Genomic DNA, 23,122 nt, shown 5'->3' on the forward strand with positions numbered 1-23,122 from the left:
ATGCCCTTTGTAGTGCCACTTTAAACAAATTTAATGCCTGTAACCAACTGCAGATATAGTTTTATATATAGTTTTATGACAGTTTACTGCTGACAAGCTTTAACCAGGTTCTGAATAGTTCCTCCTCCAATCACTTCTGCTGAAACTTGCATTTTCCCATTTTTCCAACATTTGATAATTTTTCCCTCTGCTCTTTCACCACAGCATGAGCACACTCACAGCACGTTGCATTCCAAGCATCAAGTGTTGTGACTTCGTGTGTTGGCCATAAACAATAGCCAATTAAAGGGTTCCGCCTGTCAATCATCACACTGTACTTCCAATCAAAATTATTAAATGTTTATATAATCAAAATAAATTGTGAATAACAATCCTTTCTTTCCATCAAGTGTATTTCATTTTCTAATGCCTCTGGACATCAAATTTAATGCTTTATAATGTCATTTAAGGCCTTAATTTTCACAAAATTTATTTAATGACTTTTAATGTTTTTTAATGACCCGCAGAAAACCAGGTAGTTTTTTTTTTTAACTCTACTGCTACTGTTATGATAGTGTTTTACTGGTCCAACCCATTTGAGATCGAATTGGTCTGTATGTGACCCCTGAAACGACATCCTTGATTGTTAATATCTCCTGTGCAATTTTTCATTTTACAAATTCATCCAATGTGCCGGATTGGACCCTTTGGCCGGCCGATTTTGGGCCACGGGCCATATGATTGACACCTGCGCTCTACTTCATTTCTATCTTGCCTAGAGGTTGATGCACACAATCAATACTGCAAATTGACAATAACAGGATGTGAGGTGACACCATGAGTAGATGTCTGTCGTGATCAACTTACCAAGAGCTCTGAGGTGCTGAGTACATCCAGAGTGAGGGACTGGATCCTGGAGTAGTGCACACCCAGCTCCCTGTGGATCCCTGAACATTCAATACACGTGAGGATGCCCAAGTTGGTGGACAGCCATGTTGGATCTGTGAGAGAGGAAAGAGAAAGAGTTAAAATACATTATAAGATGAGAGAAGAGGCGTGAGGAAGGAGGAGGAGGAGGCGACGTGACCACAGCCGACTCACTGTCCTTGGGCCAAAGTCATTTCTGCAGCACGTGAGCCAACTTTGATGTGTCCTTGTGGAAAGCTGTGGGCTCGGGAAATTTAATAGCTGCCTGAAGGGGTGTTTTACTATCTCACAGCGCACAATGTCAGAGCAAAGTGACCAAAGCTGAACTGTAACCAAGTCTGGCCTAGTTTCTGCTGCATGGTGGGTAATGTACAGCATGGAGAAAAGCACGCGTGCATACGAGAGAAAGATTTCATGGGATTTGACGAAATATGATTGGATGACTTCTACATTCCATCATTCCATGACTACATGTATCTGACAGCGTAAATATGTGTAAAATAGACCCAGGTTCCAGTCTGAGAGAGTTTTATCATTTTCCCCCAACAAGGACCATACCAGGCTTCTACATACTTCAGCTCATAACTATGCAAATACATCACTGCTAGCTGCTGCATGCCACATTTCACACCAACTTCCTACCTTCTGCAAGCCACTTTTTTTTCTTTTTTTTTTTAAAACAATCCTCTGTGATCATGAATGCATTAGGAGAACTGAATACGGCAGCACCGTTCAGAACTGTCATCATTTCCTCCGATGTCCACTTGCTACACTGCAGTGGAAAAATCCCCTGAAGCGTTTTCCCCACAGACCATAATGATAAAAGGGAGACTGTGAAACTGCTGACAGGACACCTACAACTGGAGATCACTCTATTTATCATCAGTTTTTATAATAGGGATGATTTGTGTGTTTTAGACATACTGAATGTACCAAAAGAAATCTGTAAGTCACTACAGTTTACATTCCGAGCGCCGACCAGTCTGAGGAAACTGAAGCAGCAGGTGAAGCACACGCCCACATACGCAGCAGGTCTGGTCTTCATATGTAATGGGCTGCTAATGTAATGCAAACTTATGCACCAACAATCAGCTTTCTGTTGAAAAATACAGGCACCAGAATCAAGTTTTAACAATACAACCATGTCAGTGATGCAAACTGAAGGCACATAAGAAAATATCGCTATACTTGATAACATAGTTTAATATTTTGTGATACTGTATTGTGCCCAAAAACACAATAAATCAATTTTAAATGAACAGTTACGTGCAAGTATTCCTGCAGAAATTTTTATTGCAATAACTGAACCATGGCAGCCAGTCAGTGCATTTAAGCATGTAGAAATTATCAATAGAACTGGCTGAAGCTGAAACCGAGCATCAGAATGTAGAAGAAAGTTGATGGCAATAACTCGTGCCAGACTCAGACGCTGGTCTGAGTATTTAAGAAACTGCTGATCTACTGGGATTTTCACACAAAACCATCTTTACAGAGAATGGTCTGAAAAAGAGAAAGTATCCAGCAAGTGACAGTTCTCTTGAGTGAAAATGCTTTGCTGATGCCAGAGGATTGCCAGACTGGTTTAAGAAGATAGAAAGGTAACAGTAAACTAAATAACCACCAAGGTAAGCAGAAAAGTGTCCCTCAACACACAACATGTCAAACGTCGAAGTAGATGAGCTAAAGCAGAAGGCCACTTTATTAGGTACATCTGGTACTAGCAAATTGTACCTAATAATGTGACCATGAATGTGTAGCGCATGTGTTTCTATCTTTGATTCTTGTTCGTTTGAGCTTTCTAAATACTATACCTAACCATACTGAAGCTGTGGAACCAAATAGTACTTTTCTTTGTACTGCTTTTTTTAAGCCTTATGGTGGTGTGGTCTTCATACAGTGGCTGCTTTTTAAAAATGAGTAATGCTTGCTTATTGTATCTCAGTATTATGCTTTTTTAAATATTTTTTTATATTTGTAGCACACTGAATCATAGCCACTGTTGACTTTGTATTTCAGAGTTTTTGCCGATGCACATCCCTATATTGAAATGACCAATCATCTGAGATATGAGTTTTCTGTAAATACAGCTTATGATGCACTGTATTACACAGAAGATATAACTCAGAAGATAAATGGTAAGAAAACACAGATGCTGGGGAAAAATATGAGTTTTTAATTTGAAAGCAGAGTAACTGACTTGGAAATCTACTATATCTGAGTTCACTGGGTGCAACTACGAACAGCTTTCAAAACAATCGCATTATCAGACACTATGATGGATTACTTACGCAAATACTATGTCTGTGCAAGCTGGTTTTCATATGATAATTAAATAAATAGGAACCAAATGTTGCGTAGAAGATGGAATATCTGTCTAGAAATGTGTGGTATGTTTTGGAAAACTGTCAGAGTTAATGTCCGTTATATTGGATTTAGAAAAATCACAGGTTGAGGTTATATCATCTGTCACATGCCACTCACTTGGCGCTCCGCAGTCACAGCAAACGTCATTTCCCGTCATCCTCTTGACCTCGCCCAGGATCGCCTTGGTCAGCTCCTGCACTATGTTGTTCTCGCCGACATGCTGGTCCCCTTTAAAGGCCTGGTTCAGCGCCTCCTCCTTACTGTTTTGCAACACTGAGATCCAGCTGGAAAAAAAAATAATAGAGGAGACAGGGAAGGAGAGACAGTGAGTAAACATGAATTAGAGGTATGGCAGGAGGAGAAAGTAGGTTGAGAGGTTGGAATGGGAGCAGGAAGAGGAAGAAAAATTAGAGGGGCTAAAAAAAAAAGGGAGGGGAAAAGGCAGGATTAATGTGCAAGAGGTGGAGGTAAAGACAAGGCTAAATGTCTGACATGGTGTGAGCTGGGAAGTGTGTGGAAAGTGGAGGAGGCGGTAAACAGGATGCACTTAAACACAAGACTTAACACACATGTAAAGGAAGGAAGGAACTGACACTTACATCTGACAATCCTGGTCATCCTCAGCTTGAAAGTGATACGTTCTGTCATCTATAATAAAAAGTTGAAAAGGACAGAAATCAGCCTTGATCAAAAAGGTCAATTAAAGACTCTAAACCAATGGTGTCAAACATAAAGCTAAAGACTACCAAAAGGGTCCAATCCAGGCCCATGGGATGAATTTGTGAAATGCAAACCTTACACTGAAAAAATTAACAATCATTAGTTCAGAGACCACATACAGTACAACTCACATGGGTCAGACCAGTGTACTATCATAATAACTTATAAATAATGACCACTGAAACTTTTCCTCTTTAAGTGTAAAAGAAAAATTAAAATTACATGACATGTTTACATTTACAAACTGTCCTTTCACAAAAAACCTGAACAAATATAAACAACCTGAAAGAAAGAAAAGTGCGATTTTAACAATATAATGCCTGTTACTAAATGTTTTGTGTTTTAGAAGATCCACTGTGATCTGATTGTAATGCCTATGTGTAAATGATAAACTGAGGCATAACATTGTTAAAATCTTTAGAAATTTCATGTCGTTCATATTATTTACATTTTTTAAAGGATAGTTTGTAGATGGAAACATTTTCATAATGTCATTTTCTTTTTTCACTGTAAAACATGCAGAAGAGTTTGGAGTTGTCATTATTTATGGGTTATTATGTTATTATTTTACCGACCTGGCCGACTTCAGGCCAAATTTGGTAGTATGAGGCTCCTGAACTGGCGTGAGTTTGACACCCATGTTCTAAACTCTACAAAATGTCACTAACATGATGTAACAACAGGTCAGACTGAGGATACACAGCTGAATACAAACTAAATTCTCCAGTGTCTGCACATGGGAACCACTGACAAATAACCAAGGACACTTTTATTCAACATTATATCTCCATTGGCTGATAATGTAGCTGATATCGCTTATCAGTGCAGAACTTGAGCTAACTTTCAACAAACTCGAAGTAAATTTTGGTCTCCGAATCAAAACAATAACAAAAGATGTAGTTTGGTGATGCTGTGAAGTAGCGTGGGAGATTGCTGTTCTCTCTGCCATGACTGATGAAAATCCATCTGATGTGACTCAGGCAGAAATCATGTTCACACATGGATAACGTGTTAAAGCAGTGGTTCCCAGTTTTTTTCAACTTGAGACCAAAAGAAGAACCAAACCACAGATATACATTTTTATCAACTCCTCTGATGTTAACCCAGCAACTCTAAAGGCTTTATTTCACAGTATTTTTGACATCTCTTACATCATTTTTCTTGTCTCGTCTTTTACATCATTTCATTGTTTCATTATTTATGCCATTTTCATCTTGTTTCATTATTTTCGTCATCTTTTACATTTTTTTTTACAACCAAAGAGTCCTCAGATCAACATTTATAAACTCTTCAAGAGGACATTCTAGTATTGAAATATATCTATAAATTAAATATATACTGGATTACCATGTTGTATAATGGCACATAAATAGTCAAATACACTAGCCATCATGCCACAAAAATATAACACAAGCCTAGAGTTTATTTATTTATTTATTTAAAGATATTTTAATGGAAAAAAGCTACACATAGTACTGTGCAAAAATCAGGGGCTGCCTGTGGGTTTGTTGTTTTAGCTATATTATAATGGCAAATTATAATGTATATTTGCATTTCTCAGTCTCCAAAATGTGATATAACTGATATATAAGAACAACATTATAAGAATAAGAATTTCAGAAAAGAAACAGAACAGGTTTCATTCAGTATATGTCAAATTTTTCTTACTATTTCAACTACTTTTTCTCACGGGAATACAGATCTCTGTTGTCTATGGAAGTCATTTGGCACATTTTTTTTAGGTTTTAAAACTGTGCACAATATTTCCCTGTATTCTCTTGTTGTATCCTAATACAGAGACTGAGAAATAGAAATTGGGCAAAAGTGGCCTGAGATTTTTGCACAGTGCTGTATTATATCCTTAACCTAAAGCAGTCCTATTTCATCCCATAACCCATAAACCATTCCACATACATTATTTATCTGTGTTTAATTATATAAAAATGTGCTAGACACGTTTATTATTGAAAAACAGAAACTAGCTGCATCACAAATTGAAAGAGATATCTAAAATCCACACTTGTGTATAATAAATCAAGGCTTGCTGCTGCCTGTGATGAACAGAGCTAATTAAAATAAGACATCTGAGAGCAAAGAACACAGATTATAGACCAGAGAGAAGAAGCTGCCAAAAGACGGTAAAAGAAAGTATAAAGTACTGACAGAAGGCTAAACTTACGAGAGATGAGGTCAAAGCTCCTCTTCTCTTCTGGATTGTGTTTCACCTGGCAGGTGAGCAGGTTGAGTTTAGCTGGTGGTCTGTTCGCCTGCCAAAGGAGGAAGAGGGAGGGGGAATAATGACAACAACATAAATAAGCAAAGAGGTTTTTGTTTGACCATATCAGACTGGTCCCAGAGCCAAATGAAACATCTGATAAGCTGCAACTGAGTGTGAGAGGAGTTAAAACTTTATAAGGGAACCAACAGAGGCCTGACTGAGGCAGCGACGTGACGAGAGTTTTAAATCCTGAATCTAGTCTCCGCTCTCTGCTGCTCGCTGTTAATACATTCATGCCTAATGGGTGAAGATAATGACCAGCGAGGGAGACGGCACGGAGCCAGGATGCAATGAGGCGGAATATGGCTAAGATGGCAAAGATTATTTAAGTGTCTGTTCATGTGCATGAATATGAGCGTGCATATGTTTTAATTAGAACAACCACTTTGCTTCTTTCAGATGCTAAAAATAAAATTCCTAAACTTTGAGGTGAAGGTTGAGGAGTTGCCGTTTGCTTACTGTGCCATGTGAGATGGTGAGGTATCCATTTTTCGCTGTGCACTTCCTCTTCTGCCACACTTTCCTCAACCTGCAACACAGATGTTAAAGCTTCAGTAGGCAGTAATCGTGCAGAGATTCCATAATAACCTTTCAGTGTGTTATAATTCACGTGGCCTGACAAGAAACCAGACCTTCTGAACCTCCTCTGTCTGCAGATTTTAGAAAGTCAAACCTGTGAGATGGAAAGAGTTTACCCTTTGATATTTTCAGAGAGAGGGAGGGTGTAAAAGAGGATGACTGACAGCTGCAACAACCAATCACTGTCAAGACTCCAGGAGTATATCTCCCGAACATTCCTTCTTTTTTTGGTTTCTGTTGCATCATGGCAGGATTGTCATTCTCCTTCCTTTTGCTACCTATTCACTCTGAAATTTCACTTCACTGCATGAAAGATCCTGCAACTGCATGCTGAAAATGGCAAGTTAGACACACACTCATTCTTCTGTGTTCTGCTTTCTTTTGTACGGATTGAGTCACTTTAATAATACAACAAAAACATCTTCTCTCTATGGCAGCATGTTGCATTCAGTGCTATGAAATGCTATCCAAACAACCCAGATAATGTTTACTACTGTTCCAGAACACTATTGAAGGGTGCCAGAGCTATCTACAGTGCTTGTACATCACTAACAAATTGTGGAGACAAATTTGGCTATGTGAGACTACGCTGCAAATTCTGCAAAAAATCCCAAAAAAGAAAATTGGCAGCTCCATTCATCTTTCTATGCAGTCTATGCTTAGGACAGAAAGTAGAGCACTGCAGGAATAAGGCGTATTTTCTGAGTCTGCCTATTGCAGCTTTAATATGTATATCAAATCCAAATAAAAGTCATTCATAGAACATATATTAAACATTAACACTGCTGCTATAACTCAAGACTGCCTTGAAGCCAGTCCAAGCCATGAAGTAGACAGCTTTCCTGTCCAACATCTCCTGAATATGAGATCAGTGTGAAAAACCTAAAGCCTTGGTCAGTTCAAGCAATTGGCTCCAGCGTTTGTAATGCCCGAAAACAAGAGCTCATGGAACAAGAGGGGATGAAGCAGAGTGTGAGATGTCATGTAATGTTCGTTGGAAGAGTAAGTGTGGTTTTAGAGACTCCCACTCATAATAAGGACTGTGGGAGATTAGATTAGAGGGTGTTAATATATATATATATTTTTTTTTTATAGAAATTTCATGTCATAAATAATTTACAAGAAAGTTTCATTCAAGTACAGTCATATCAGGTTAATCTCACACATTTATACAGAATTTTTACAAAATTTCAGAACATTTACATGATTTTGCAAGGGCTGGTAGCAAAATCTGCATGGCCTTTCAAACTATAAGCATATAAATGAAAGTATACATTTGGTAATTATTATGAAAATGAAATGGCATGTTCATTTAAAATATTCAAACTCTAACCTATTAAGCTATAGGCTGCAATTATTAAATTATTAATTATATAAATTATCCAAAATGTTTTATTTAGTGCAAGTTTGAGGAAAACCCTGATGTCCATTTATTAAAACTTCTCTCTTGTATCATTGTCTATATTTTATTGGCTGGTTCATTTGATTTGTTAATTTTATTACAAACAAAATAATTACGATTCAGGATTTTTCACAATATTTCTGATTAAGATCTGATTAAATTTCACCACAAAAATCCCAGGTTTTTCAGGACTGTGGGAACACCAATATGATTTAATTTAGAGCTCCAACTACATAAATACGCAAAGCCTCTTAAAACTACAGTGATCTATAAAAACAAAGTGGAAATCTCACCCGTCACTCTTCTTGTAAAGGTACCCACTACGCTCCGTGCCATGTTCCTTGTTGCCTTGCGGTTGGTGCAGGCTGTATGTGGTACTCTGCCGCACCTGGGAATCCTGGGAAAACACAAACACATGCAAACAAATAAAAAACACAAACACAAAACAATACAAAAAGCAGGACTGGGACTTTTTTAGGGAATTGACACTGCAGTCAAGTGGGAGCTATAAGACCAGTAAATGAATCTGCTTCTAGCCCTTCATCAGTGGAGGCAATAGAGAGAACAATGGCTCCTGTGGGTCTGTATGCTTTTTATCAACAAAATGAGAAGCGTATAAAATCTGGGTCTGCAAACAAAACAAAAAAAAAGAACGACCGCTTTCCTTAGCCTTAGCATTTTAGTCCGTTTAGCTCTTGAGGTTTGACAGCAGTGTCACTGCAGCTCCACAGAAAAAGACCAAACAAAGGCCAATGATGTCACTTCCTTTCAGGGAAACACAATGAGAAATGGAAAATGACTTCTGATGGCTGTTGACAGGGATTTAATTTTTTTTTATTTGTGCATGCCGTTATCAGCAGGCACACACAGCCAACAGGATAATGGAAGAGAAGAACAACGGCTGTACTCATTCAACTAAAACAGCACAGGAATTATCCATAGGCAGTGTGACTTAAATAAACAACGATTATGATCCATCATAAAAAATAAATAAAAACAAACTACATAGTGAGCAGGAAGCAAACAACCACAGAAAAGGTTCTTTAAAAAAGTCCACTTACTCTCCTAGACTTGTTTCACAAAAGATGGAGGAAGCAGAGGAGAGAAAAAACAATTTTCAGGTGAGATTAGGAGCTGCTGTAATTCGCATTACATCTAATGGTTTACTCCCTGCAGGGCTAGGATCAGTTAAAACCGATTCCCTTGGTAACACCAGTGTTAACTTCACATTATTGCGATTGTGCTCCTAATCAAATCAGTTGAATTGCTAATTCCAAATATAATCAGATTTCCAAAGAGAACAAAGAAGATTAAAATGGGATATTTCACTGAACATGGTCCTTGAGACTGAAAGTCAAAGCAGCTTTGCATTTTTCTGCATGTGTTACCTCCTTTTGTTCCACCTGTAGTGATGACTTGAGAACGTCTCGTAACTGAGTAAGCTGCTTTCTCTCCTCGTCCTGCACCTGTTTTATCTGATGCAGAGGAAACATCGGGGGAAAATGTGAGAAAAGGAATAAAGAGAGAACATTCAGATACATGACTTTTATATAAATGTATATATGAAGTCCTGGAGCTGCTGAGGTTCCCACCGTGTGCAGATCTGTGGCCAGTTTCTCTATGGAAGGCTTCAGGTTGTCCACAGCTTTCAGACCGTCCTGAAAGAAACTGCAGAGAAAGCCAGTAAACATACAGAATGTGGATACATGTACCACAAATCTAGTGAAAAATATCAACCCACAATTATCTTGCAACCTGCTACATTTGCTCATAAAAAATCTAGTGTGCATCTTACTTGCACTGCGCATGGAAGTACTTGATGAGGTTCTGCAGCAGATCCACACCCTTCTTGATCTTGATCTCGTTGACTTTGAGGAGATACTGTAAACGCAAGGAATACAAATCCAGCTCAGCTTCAAGCAGCGTGAAACTGCAATCCAACTCTGAAGCTCCTACTGTGATCCATCTCTTTCATCATGTTAGACACTTCAAAGTAGAACATCATTAAAAGCAAACCATCACAGAACAAACCACACCATCGTACCAAAATGGAATGCATGACTATCTATTGCATGAATCGTCGACTGCATTGTTACATCACTTCCTATGTTGCATGTTTTATATACGTCAAGCATGCTAAGGGATTTATTAGTCAAATAAAACATTAAGTATTAGCGGCACTAACCTCACACATCTGCAATTGGAAGAATCTCCTCTCTTTCTCCATCTCTTCTGCAATCTCAGCCCCGCTAATTTCTGTCCTGATCATCCCGTGTTGCCTTGCATGTTCCTTCTTCTCTTTTTCTATCTTGGTGCTGCCATTAAGTGACAACAAGGGTTTAAAACACATAAAGATGGTGATAAGACACTCATAAAAATGGTGGTGATGTGTAAAGTCAGGCATACTGCTGTCTAGCAAAACCAAAGCTTTGTTTATGACAGGCTGCACTATGAATCTATGCTTCCACCAGTTAAAGAGTTTAAGAATTTGGAGACTTTTGGTACCATGCAGGAGATATTTCAATGTTCCACAAAGCAGCATAAAGTATAAAAAGCTGATTTAACTTGTGGTCCATATCCAGATTACTGTTAGAATTGATTTATGTATACTAGGCAATCACTGTTTATGTATTATTAAGATTTAAATGATTATGCTGAGGTATGGATTTAATCTTCCTAAAGGTCAGGATTAGTGCACACAAGGGCGTAAGCAAATTTAATGCTTGCAGGCTTGGTGGTAGAGCCTTGTTAGAATTAGTCTGGTAACAATACATTGCTTAACAGACAGTATTCAGGGCTGATTTTTCACAAACACCATACATTCTGCATATCTCTCACAGGCAATGAACAAAACACAGCACACAAAAGAGGAGGGGAGGCACCAATCCATGCAACAGGGCATTCTTTCCCATATGCTGTTTTTTTCTTCCCGACAGCATATTTTTCCGACTAAAAAGGATGCGGCGGTATGTTTTTTTTTCTTAGCGACGGGAGAAGAGTCGGTCATCTGTGAGCAACAACGCCTCTTTGAGAGATGTCCAGCCTGGTTCATGTGCATCAGGACAGATATGATTCCCTGATGTTCAGCTGAAGACACAAATAAGTACAAAAAAACTGAACAATAAGTTGATATTAAAGGGGCTATATGTAGTATTCCTGCTTTCAAATATTACAGTGACCTAAAATTATCATTACAGTGTTGAGAATAAAGAGCTCTGAAGTTGTGACAAAGATGACATTGTATATGATTGTAGATATATGAATTGAATTTATTTACACCGATGGGATGGGGGATTTATGTGACCATTAGGGGGAGTAGTGAGTCACTCTGTCAGTCTCCCATGGTGAGGAAAACTCACACTACAAGGCCGTTAACCAAAGCATCAGAAAGTGGTCAGATCAGAAGAGAACCATTAAGAAACAACTTTTAAAGTCAAAGAAAGTGACAAAGTGATGAAAGCTAGAAGCACTGTTGCTATTTTATCCACTGGTCACAGCTCTAAACAAAAAGAATTGCATCTGATTTCTGGTTTCTTCTACACGAGTGAATTTGATTATGAAGCTTATGAAGGTATAAAGTTATGTGATACTTTTTTCTTTGCAAAGTTGCCTTTTTTTCGATTCACAGCTCAGCCATAACTGGAATTGTCCAAACAAGGTCAGAACTATCAAACAGATCTTTAGTGCAATTACAGAAAACTTAGGTGATTTGTGGTTTTACTGTGGCTGTTTTCAGTCTAAAAACAGAGCTGTAATGTAAACCATCAGCTGATGTTGTACATGATGATTATAAGAGTGTTATTTTGCAGCAATGAGTTACAGTTTGAAGAAGAAAACTCAATACCATACTACTGTTGTGTGTAAACAATGATCTTTATACTTTATTGAGTGAATGCCACAGGCTGTGGATGCATAGTGTCAATTTGTTGGTGATTTTGGTATTCTAAGTGTATTCTGATATGTAACTTTCCCCTGTTGTTGCAAATTTGGATTATCAATACTACATATAACCTCTTTAAAGTGCATAAGCCAGCTATTAAAAAAAATCCTGTAATGAAAATGTCAAACTTTGCAAAACTTTCATTATTTTCTTATTTAATGTGATTCATCTTGTGTCATTTTTTTTTTTTTTTAAAGAGGAAGAATCACACCCTTATTCTTGCTCTTGCACATTAAAATTATAGCCTCCTTCAAGGATGGTGCTTTGTATTTACTTCTTTATTTGGACCTCACACCCTGTCTACAGCTGCATTGGTATTGTTTGTTTTAGACAGGAACAATAAAAGAAACAACACAAAATTTGGCTTGTTCTCAAAGGCTGCATTACTGACCTAAATGAAACAGAATATTTCAACTGCTGTTTTTTGTTTTTTGGTCGTTGGCCCATGAGAACAGGCCAAATTTGATTTCATTGAATGTATATTACTGGCCTTTGTCAGCACATGAATCTTCAGCCCTGACAGCATTACACTGTTATCAGGGCTGGGACTAAAAGAGAGACACATGTTAGCCGGGCTGTTTGGAGGCCAGCCAAGCTGACAGTTGTTTCGGCTGATGATGAGGCTGAGAACTCATTCACTTTCAGTTCTGTCAGTTCAGGAAGTGGAGGCCATTTTGAAATACTGACATGACTTTGGGTTTTTCGCTGATGATTTCTCTAAAATGCAGACAGAATTTGAGCTGTTAGTGATTCTACTTCAGATTCAACACCCTTCCTGAATAAACAGCATTGAAAGTGAGACAGCTCAGACCTGGACACTGAAAAAACTCAAACTCAGGGGTTGGATGCAAAGAATTCACAAACCGGTTTTAGTGCGGCAGGCGTCGAACCTGCCTTTCAACCACATAATATCATCTCTCTGTGTCTGTGAATATGAAAGTAGTAGGCTATTGTGACAGAAAACAGACAGATAAGAGATGACCAGAGGAGTGGATTATTTCTGGGTGTTTGGGTGGCTTTCCAATCAGGCAGAAAACTGGATTCTATTGATGGCAGATGAAGCCGTCAATAGAGTCAAATCATAATAATAGGGCGGCAAAAAGAGGAACAGTCACATATAGCATCCAGCTGAACTCTCGATGTCGGTACAAAGTCCGTACTATCAAATCGAAATGGTTCGGGGAGAGGTGATATATTACCCTTTCAGTAAAGAATGTCCTTTGCAGCTTGTAAAATATATAAAAGTGCTATAAAAATCAAGTGCTCGTCTACGTGCACAGTCACAATGGTGTATCAGTGAGGAGGAGGAGGAGGAGGAGGAGGAGGAGAGGTGACGGCGAGTTATTCACATTATTAGGGATGTGTTAACAGATAATCACAAGGGCAGAGTGGTTAGTCAAGACAATCACAAGTTAGAGACAAGACACAGAATGCACATTCGACCTAAAACCAAATCATAAATTAAAACTAGTGGCAACTGTGCAATAATAAAGTTAGACCGTTAACTGAAAGAAATACAGGACTATTTTACAAAAATTCCTTATGAAGCAACTGTTATGGATTATTATAGAAGATCCTTACACTTTCGTTTCATAGTCCTTCCAAGCTTTATCGAAGGGTTTCTTCAAATCCTGTGACAAAAAAAAAAAAGACATTTGTCATTTAATCAGATAATTTACAAACAGTACTAGTGGTAACTTCATTGAACATGTCATTTCTGAAGACAAAATAGTATTGTCAATGTTAAACCTTTCTGTCAGGAATCACTGTAAACTAAACACCCTTATTATTAATTAAAAACGAACAGTCCAACATTAACTAAATCCCACAGATAAACTCATAGTTGCTTCAAAATATAGTGTATATATCCAAGTATTTAAAATGCTTCACTTTCACAGGACTTCACTTTCAATATCTGTCCATTAATTATCATTATTATAAACTATAAATGCTTAAAACAGTGTTTTAGTAAAAAAAGACAAAAAAAAAAAACAGATTTAGGTTTTTAGCACATTTCATATCAGAACAGCAGTGAATACCCAAAACATAACTTTGAGATTACAGAAATAAACTTTCAACTATTTGACATCTGTTCAAACATGATTTTTGGTCTTGAACATTCAGTATCCATATTATGACTTCATATTTTTTGTTTTTTCCAGGCGTTTTTAGCCTGTGAGGAAGTCTCTGACACAGTTCCTTTCTACTTGAAATACAGTCCCACATTCCTGCTGTAAAGTTTTATACAGTGTCAGAAAGCTCGGGATCTCAGCTTTCCAATGCCGTTTGAATTTTGTGGATAGTGCAAACGGTTCAGGAGCTCCAGTAACTTGAATGCTGTAGAGAGCAAAATGCAGCACCGGAGACATTGCAGTTGTTAAAGGGTTACAGCATCCTCCTCACAGATGCAGAATAGCCCAGAGTTATCTCAGCAGACCTGGACAAGGGTACATTTCAGGGTTTTTTTGGAAACCATAAGTGCAACACAATTATTTCTGGCATTTGGTAACCGGTTCCTGTGTTAACGCTGATGACAGACAACGCTGAGTTGTCACTGTCATGGGTAAACTTCCAGCAACTGCTTAAGCAAAACGCTTGACTGAACAGCATCCCCACTGCTGCGCCACTGATTGAACAGAGATTAGGGCAAACAAAAGCAGACATTACTGAGGGAAATTGTCCTTGTCATTCTACAAAAGAACACCATTCAACTAAATTAATTGTTGCCTTTAAACAGAAAAAGGATGCCAAGGAAATCCGCTTGAGAAAATTATGATGAATTTAACTCAACTTCTCTCTTGCAACAATTTAGACTAATGTCCATTTCTGTAGTTAAATGAAAATAGCTCATGTGTCTGTTTGGTTGGAGAGGCAGTTTATGTTCCAGTGCAGTAGTTAGGGCTCCAAAGAGGACCGTGATCCTGCTGTTGACCTCCTCTTCAACAGCAGCGGAATGGCAGCTTCAACCTGTCAGACCACAGGATCCTGGTGTGGTTCAGCGGGCCAAGTCGAGGAACACTCAGCCATTCACTCAACCAACTCCAGAGCTCAAACCACCAGAGGGAGAGAGTATAAAAAAAGAGCTAACGTGACGGATAAGGGAAAAAAAAAAAAAAAGAAACTGGGAGCTGGCAATGCAGGTCAGGCAAAAACCAGCAAGAAAAAAGCTCGGGAGCGGAAGGAAATGTCAGAAAAACGGCAACAATGGCTAAAAATACCAGACGCAGGCATCGCTGGGCAGAGCACAGGGTGAAACACTCCCTCAGAAAGCGGCCAAGACTCAGCGCCCTGTTTCCCAGTCTGATGGGAGGACAGGAGCAGGATTAGGAGGAGGAGGAATGTCATGACCTTGACGACAGTCTCCATTTGCAAACTTATCACCTTTTCCTACCTGCTGCCACACGTCCCAGAAATAGCCTTTTTCCTATTCCACGTTCCTCACACCTTTTCAAACTGAAGCACTGAAATGCGGAATGTGATAAAGAAGAAAGTGACACTTACTGAGCAATTTCTGATAGTTCACTGTTAAACTTCATCCGCCTCCACTGTCTTCAGCAGAAATGCAGACCCCAAATGCGCAACAAACTATATGAAGGAAAGGGTTTTTACTAAACTGAACTGAGCGGTAATCTATCATCTCTGCCATTTTAGCTCGATAATAAAGTTACAACTAACAACCTTTAAATGTACATGTGTACAAATCCTAAACCTACGAAAGATTTATATGAAAACATCAAAAAACAGAAAACGTGAAATAGGAAACTGCCAAATCCACATTTAACATAAAAACATTCATTTATTCATTTTCTGAACCCGCTTTATCCTCACTAGTGTCACGGGGGTCGCTTGGAGCCTATCCCAGCTACATAGGGGCGAAGGCGGGGTACACCCTGGACAAGTCGCCAGTTCATCACAGGGCTGACATATAGAGACAAACAATCGTTCTCACATTCACACCTATGGGCAATTTAGATTAACTAATTAACCTATCAGTGCATGTCTTTGGATGGTGGGAGGAAGCTGGAGTACCCGGAGAGAACCCACGCAGACACGGGGAGAACATGCAAACTCCACACAGAAAGGTCCCACCCCCCGTCAACTGGTGTTGGAATCGAACCCAGGACCTTCTTGCTGTGAGGCACGAGTGCTAACCACTGCACCACCCACATGAAAACATACACATTTAAAATAAGTGCAGATTTGAAATTGAACATTGAACTTGAATATGTTTGAGCCTGTTTCTGAAAAATACATTTGCTTGGTTTGAATTCATTAGTTTGTCATTTTAATACGAGATATAACAAACAAAACCAGTGCGTTGTTACTTTTAAAAGATGTTCAAGAATTAATAGATTGTCTAAGCAGTTGTGTTTATTTACTCTACTTGTTAGTGATTAATTATTGGGATTTTAAGGACAATCAATTAGTAATATCTTTAACAAAAAGTCATAAAATCAAAACTAAAAAGAACATTAAAAATAAAAAGATAAATCACTTTACTGTTGGCTATGACAGAAAAGCATTAAATATTAACTTCTGAAACATCTGACAGAATACTACAGTCAAGCAAATTAAAACACATCTTATCTATAATCTGAAACAGAGTATGCGTGGGTGGTTTGAGTATCCACATCCCATTGACGGACGCAGTTGGACCGAGTTCCCCCTCCTCACACTTCTGACTTATACAAACACAGTGGGGTCTAGAGCAACTATCCCACCCTGTGACTGAACAGTGATAAGCTGATGTGACTCATCGTGGGTTAGAAGTCAATAAGCAGAGGATGAAGAGGGTCTGCAGCAGGCATGACATCATGCTGCCGTCCACTCTGAAAACCTGCTGCTAGCACAACAGACTCACACACTCAGCACTTTGCTTTTTCCACTGAGTGTGTGTTTATCTCCAGTAATAACACTACTGGGTCTTCCAGGGACCCCACCCCACCCCATTCATTTTTTGCTTGTACTGCAGTGGTTGAGCTTTACTCGGAGAAAGTGATTTGAAACATTTTTCGGTAATCTTCGAAGTGCTTTCCCGCGTCCGTCATTTCATCAACACCTCCATAAATGTGGAAATTACAAGGCGGCAACCTAAAAATGACATGGTCGCCCTCTTTTTACACATGAAATCCCAATTGCCCTCGGTGGTGAAAATGGCTTAAGAGGTAGACGAGTTGGAAAATGGTGGGTTTTTAGCTGAGTAACAGTGGTGACAGGTTGCTAGGTAGTGGGCCTCTAATCACACAGTCATTAGCAGCTGCCTCCCTCAGGGTTAGTTCATCGCACTCATTGTAAAAGACAGCACTGGCAGAATATTAACAAGCTCCGAGGGAACAACGGCCACTAGGAACCCATTAAGCCCAGAGTTAAATCAAATGAAAAGGATGGTGATTATTTTAGCTGCTGGGCAGCTACATCACATTTTAAGAATCTGCACAGTTAGAAGATCTGAATGAAAATAAGATATTTTAGAGCTTTTTGGGAAGATCTGTCACATTATGTTCCCTGTTGATGTGGGTGGTGGTGAGGTTCTCTAGTTCTTTGCATCACTTATTTTATTTTACTTTTTTTTTTTACAATTGATCAACATCATTTTTACAAAACGTTTCTCTCATAATGTGATTTTTTTAACACATTTAACTATCTAAATATTAAATAAGTTTATACTTCTTCCTACTCATTTTTGACCATGCAAAATTCAGACTTGCACATACTTGAAGATAGATTCTGTTCATTTAAATGTTGTTTTGTTTTTGTCTTATTTTGCTTTGTTTTGTTTTATTTTGTTTCTTTGCATATTCTAAATAAATAAATAAACAAATAAACAAACAAAGGTTCAAAGTTAAGATCTGAACAGGTTATGTCCATGCATATGAAAGAGGATTAGAGCCACATTGATAATTAAGAAATATCACTTATAAAGACATAATATTTCAAGTAAAAAGCCATAAAGACTTACGTAAAAAGGCATTATATGACAAAAATAAGGTTACAATTGTTTGAGGAAAAATATTTGGTTTATTGCCAGAAAAAGTTGCAATATTTTGAGAAAAAAAAGTCACATTTTTTCAAGAATTACCTCATAAAGAAGGGTAAGTAGCAAAGTAACAGTCTGTAACTTGCATTAAAATTAGTTAATTAGTGTGTCTTATTTATTATATAATTTTATTACTATATAACTATCTCTGTAATTATATAATTTTACTTTAGTGTAGCCAGTAGCTTTTTAAGTCTTATGGGCTGTTCAGCTGGTAATCTTGATTGTTACTTTGTTCTTTCCATTTATTAATATATATTATTCAGGGTGGTCACAATTCTCTTTCATACATTAGTGTTTGTGTTGGAGTGCAAGTTTGAGAGCAGGTGTTTATTGATCTGAATGGCTCCATTTGTAATCTAACCATAGTATTTTTCAGTGTGAGGGGGGCGTTGAAGAACTCATGAGCGAGTTATTACCATGGATGAAAGCCACCAAGACACTGTTAACCTTCAAGTTTCAATAATAACTTTGTTTATAATTTATATATAAGACAGAGAGGTGAAATCAAGTGTTATTACCAATAATTTTTTATGCCAAACAACTCAAAATATAGATGCCTCTGCATAGAAATGTTATAATTTATGTTCTTGCCTTTAATACAATGTGTTCAAAGATGAAAAGATCCTAAGAAAAAATCAAAAGCATTAAAATCGAAATAAATTTCTTTGCCTATTTACTTTTAGATATACAGTATTACTATCCTCAGGTTTAAAGATGAAATAAAATCACAAAAACTAGAATAAATCACCAAAAATTGTGTCATTAATAGGTAAATTTTTTTTAACAAATGATTATACAGGTGTCTTACTTATGAACTACTAAAGTAATCGATGCCTATGTTGACAATTAGTAATCTGTTTGAGTCATTTCAGTTTCCATATCAGTGAACAGGGGTGTGTATTAGCAAGAATCTGGCGATACGATACAAATGACAATACAGGATCACGATACGATATATCACGATATATCACAATACTGTTAAAAAGGCAATTTTTTATTGGTTTTGTTTCTTTTTTAAAGATTATTTCCTGGAAGAATGGAATTATACCAGAAATATGCACAAATACTAAACACATTTTTATTTGATCAGAATAGGATCTAATGCTGTATCGCAAAATGTTCCTGTGTTAAAACTTAAATTATGTTTTACAGACATTACAGTTTAAGATCCTGTTCAACTCATTTTTGTGCAATCCCAACAAAGAGTGTTAAATAATAATACATAAAATATACAGAAAAAAGAAAAACAAAAATGATCCTCTACATTTGAATAAATACCTAAAAATATTGATACAGTACTTTTTAATATTGATACAGTATTGTGAAATGATATATCGCGATGTATTGCAGAACCGATATTTTCGTACACCCCTATCAGTGAATGTGAATATTTTCTGGTTTCCTCCTCTGTGACAGTAATGTGAATAACTGTAGATTGTGATTAACAAGACATTTGAGGAAATCGTGCTGGGCTTTGAGAAGTACTTTTTGTAATATTTTACAGACCACACAATTACTCAGTTAATCGAAAATATAATTAATCGTCTGATGGACAGCCTTTGATAAATTCTTCTTTTTTTCTTTGTGTGCTTCTCAGTATTTCTAACAGGTGCTTCCGTTAGGAGAGAAGATGAGCAGAAGATAATAACAGAAGGAAGATGACGATGATGATGATGATGATGACGATGATGTGACACTAAAGCAGCAGGTTGGAAAGCAGGGTGTTCATGGACCAACCCATTATTTCTTCACTGTCCCACATCCCTCCTTGCTCCATTTCTTAATTTTGAGCTTTTCTGACATTACACTAACAGCGACATTTCATTCATGGGTGTATGTGTGGGTGTGAATGTGTGTGTCTGGGGGTATAAAACACCGAACAGCTCATTAGCCCCATGTCATCGGGGTAATGAGAATCATCCATGAGCTAATGAGCAATAAGTGTGTAGGTATTAAAGATGTGACAGAGTGAGGAAGCGAAGAAGACGAGAGACGGAAAGCGGCAAAGAAACAGACGATGACACCGAGAGGGAATAATGAGGTACCAAAGCTGACAGACGCTAAAACAGAAACGTTTCATTCGAGAGGCTTCGAAAAGAGCAATCAAAAAAAGACAAACAGAGAGCAGCGGTTCAGAGGTCTAGTCAAGAAGGGTCATGGGGACAACAGGTGTTTCTATGGCAACCAGCCTCATTAGAGACCCAACTTAATCACATCATACCTTGGTGGCGACCACAGCCAATCATGTGCCTCGGCGGTGAAAGGTCACAGACCACGGCAGACAGTAATGAGGGTTGATTACATTAAAGTGGAGGCAAAGACTGGTCCAGAGTGTCTGTCTGGTGGACGCACATGACCGACTGAATAACTAACAGCCCGCATCATTAAACCCACCGCAGGGATGTAGAGCTATTTTTTTTTTTTTTGCAATTTTTCACAAATAACCGAGAAAAATGGGGAGTTTAAACTGAATTTTGCAGCGTCGCGACAGTTCCTGCTGAACACTGTTAGCTACTGTATCAGTCTGTTTTATAAATGTAAAAAATGTCATTAATCTCACATGACTGCTTGTGTTTTGATCATGTTTAACATTTGTGAACTAATTCCAAGTTCCAAGATCCTTCTCCATTCATTTCATTATTACGACAACTGAGCCCAAAATCCTGTTCACTTGTTTGCCCTAAAGGGGTAATATGTAATAATATTCATTTAAAACAGAAATTTTTCATTGTCTGGCAACTGTCTATTGACTATACTGAAAACCAGCTACAAGATGGACTAGCATGATCTCACATAACCTTTCATGGCCCATATGACTTATTGATTTATCTATTGTTTCCTTTGTGTTATTTTAATCTAATCATATCCATCAGTTTAGCTTTTTTATTATAACCCCCGCCCCTCATTTTTTTCCTAATACTTTATATCTGACAACTGAATGTGAATATGTCCAATGTATACATTTCTTTGCTTTTTTTGTATGCAAGAATGTTTGTTCTCTGTTGGAGCTGTACTGGGGTGGGGACTAGTTTGTTGTTATGTTGTTTGTAATTAAAACTTGCTAAAATACCAATATATAAAAATGATTTAAAAAAAAAAAAAAACTTATGTGATACATTATTGGCATCATTAAGCATAGATTCAATAATTACCTTTCAGCATATTGGGATATACTGACTTAATTTTTCCACAGCGATATGAAACAATCTGTCTTTATGTTTAGTCACTTATTGAAGACAGATGAGTGAGCTGCAGGCAGAAGATATGTTTTCCCATGTTTCTCCCCCATATTTCCACCTCCTGCAACTCTAAAAAAAAAAAAATCACAATCTGAAGAAGTAGGTTCTCTCTCCAGCTGAAGTTGTAGAGATATCCTACTTCGTGCAAACTTGTCTATCTCACTGGAGGTGCTCGTCTAGAATAAGGGTGAATATTTCACAGTGGCAAAACCATTGTTATTCTACCCTCTGCTATTTCTGCGTTATCGCTATCTACAACTTCCAAGCCGCAATATGAAAAGGTTTGTCTTTTTAGGTGTAATTTTCTTCTGCGGGGATTTCATCACAGTTACACCAAGACATGCAAAAAGACACTTCTCTTCTGACACTATTTTGCAAATGCAGTCACAGCATCCTGTACTCATTCATGCCCATGTAACAGCTAAAACAACCAAGAGAACTTTTCCACTTCCATTGTTCCTGAATGATAACAGAGGGTGCCAGCTGCTCTCAGTCCAACAAGGTAAGAAGAAGCAGTGCTGTTCAGAGGGTGGATTCTAACCTCTTGTCAGTCATATTGAAGGATGGAGTCTGAACAGTGAAAGCAAAAAACACCACCTGCTGCTGTCAAGAATCCACATCAGACAGTAAAGACAACAAGTGAGAGAAACAGAAGCAAAACAAGAGATACTTTCCAGTAGAGGAGGCAGCTGTGGTGAATAAAGTAGCTTAAATGCTGCTCATCACTCTGCCTATATCTAATACATTCATCCCATTGTACATAATATTTGGAAATCCTCTGTATTCATCATTTATTTAAATGTCTGTACACACAGCACCTGTTGTAGCGGGACCCCTCCTCTGTGGCCCTTCATGAAGTTTCTACCAATTTTTTGCGAAGTAAAAAAAAAAAACTGTTGCACAGGCTTTCAAACCCTTTTGCAGCAAATCTGATATTAACCTGCATATGAATATAACTGCACTGATAAGTAATAGCCTATGGTTGGAACTAACTGTATAATGTCACTGACAGTGTTAATATGTTTTTTTATGCGTTAATAAATTTGCTGTTTGTTGCTGTAATCTTCCATCACCACAACTTCATTTTAAGATGGTGCCTCGTCTCTTGATAGATCGAATTGAATCTTAATCTTACAAATTGCCTCTTTAATGCTCCATAAAAACATACATTACCCTGAATAATTACAGACCAAACGCTAGCTGTGTTCCATACATCCTCTTGAGTGATTGCAGAAATGTTAAATATTCAGTGCACATTTGAGTGATTCTGTGTTTCCTCTAAACATCGATCGTAAAGACTGAAGGCCTTGGTTTGCAACGTTCATTTTGAGATCCATAAATTAGGTCAAACCAGGTGTATTCTGGGAATCTATGCAGTTTATGTCACTTTTAATGGAAACGGCAGAAAGTAAAAGAGGTGGATTAAAATCACAAGGATGGCAAAAAACACGTCAAACTGGTTCAGTGGCTCATAGCCCACATGCTGAATAGTACATACTTGCAGGACTGATCTTGTAATGTCACTCAGATGAATCAGCACTTGCATTTCTTTTTCTTGCTGCATTTTTAAGGCCGATGATGATTCAGTGCACCAGCCACTGACATCTACTATTCTGTTGTAGAGAAACACCAGAACACAGTGCTTTGGCCTCTT

General features: G+C 37.8%; 1 protein-coding gene across 3 annotated transcripts in view; it reads right to left on the reverse strand.

Annotated features, from left to right (window-relative positions):
* Positions 1-23,122, reverse strand: part of asap2a (ArfGAP with SH3 domain, ankyrin repeat and PH domain 2a) — an 89,990-nt gene that overhangs the window by 20,682 nt on the left and 46,186 nt on the right. For 2 of the 3 annotated variants that reach the window (XR_003934473.1, XM_030126386.1), the window contains exons 5-16: positions 13,771-13,820; positions 10,435-10,564; positions 10,045-10,130; positions 9,842-9,917; positions 9,638-9,724; positions 9,311-9,319; positions 8,543-8,646; positions 6,728-6,797; positions 6,170-6,257; positions 3,870-3,918; positions 3,388-3,554; positions 847-980 (exon numbers count right to left, since the gene is read on the reverse strand). Coding sequence is in view for 2 of the 3 variants with exons in the window: in XM_030126386.1 (XP_029982246.1) it covers positions 847-980; positions 3,388-3,554; positions 3,870-3,918; positions 6,170-6,257; positions 6,728-6,797; positions 8,543-8,646; positions 9,311-9,319; positions 9,638-9,724; positions 9,842-9,917; positions 10,045-10,130; positions 10,435-10,564; positions 13,771-13,820 (1,050 nt within the window). In the remaining variant the exon portion in view is untranslated. The remainder of the gene's footprint in view (positions 1-846; positions 981-3,387; positions 3,555-3,869; positions 3,919-6,169; positions 6,258-6,727; positions 6,798-8,542; positions 8,647-9,310; positions 9,320-9,637; positions 9,725-9,841; positions 9,918-10,044; positions 10,131-10,434; positions 10,565-13,770; positions 13,821-23,122) is intronic. The other variant, XM_030126387.1, reaches the window with a different exon arrangement.

This window comes from Sphaeramia orbicularis, chromosome 22, assembly GCF_902148855.1.
Source record: "Sphaeramia orbicularis chromosome 22, fSphaOr1.1, whole genome shotgun sequence".
Taxonomy (NCBI): Eukaryota; Metazoa; Chordata; class Actinopteri; order Kurtiformes; family Apogonidae; genus Sphaeramia; species Sphaeramia orbicularis.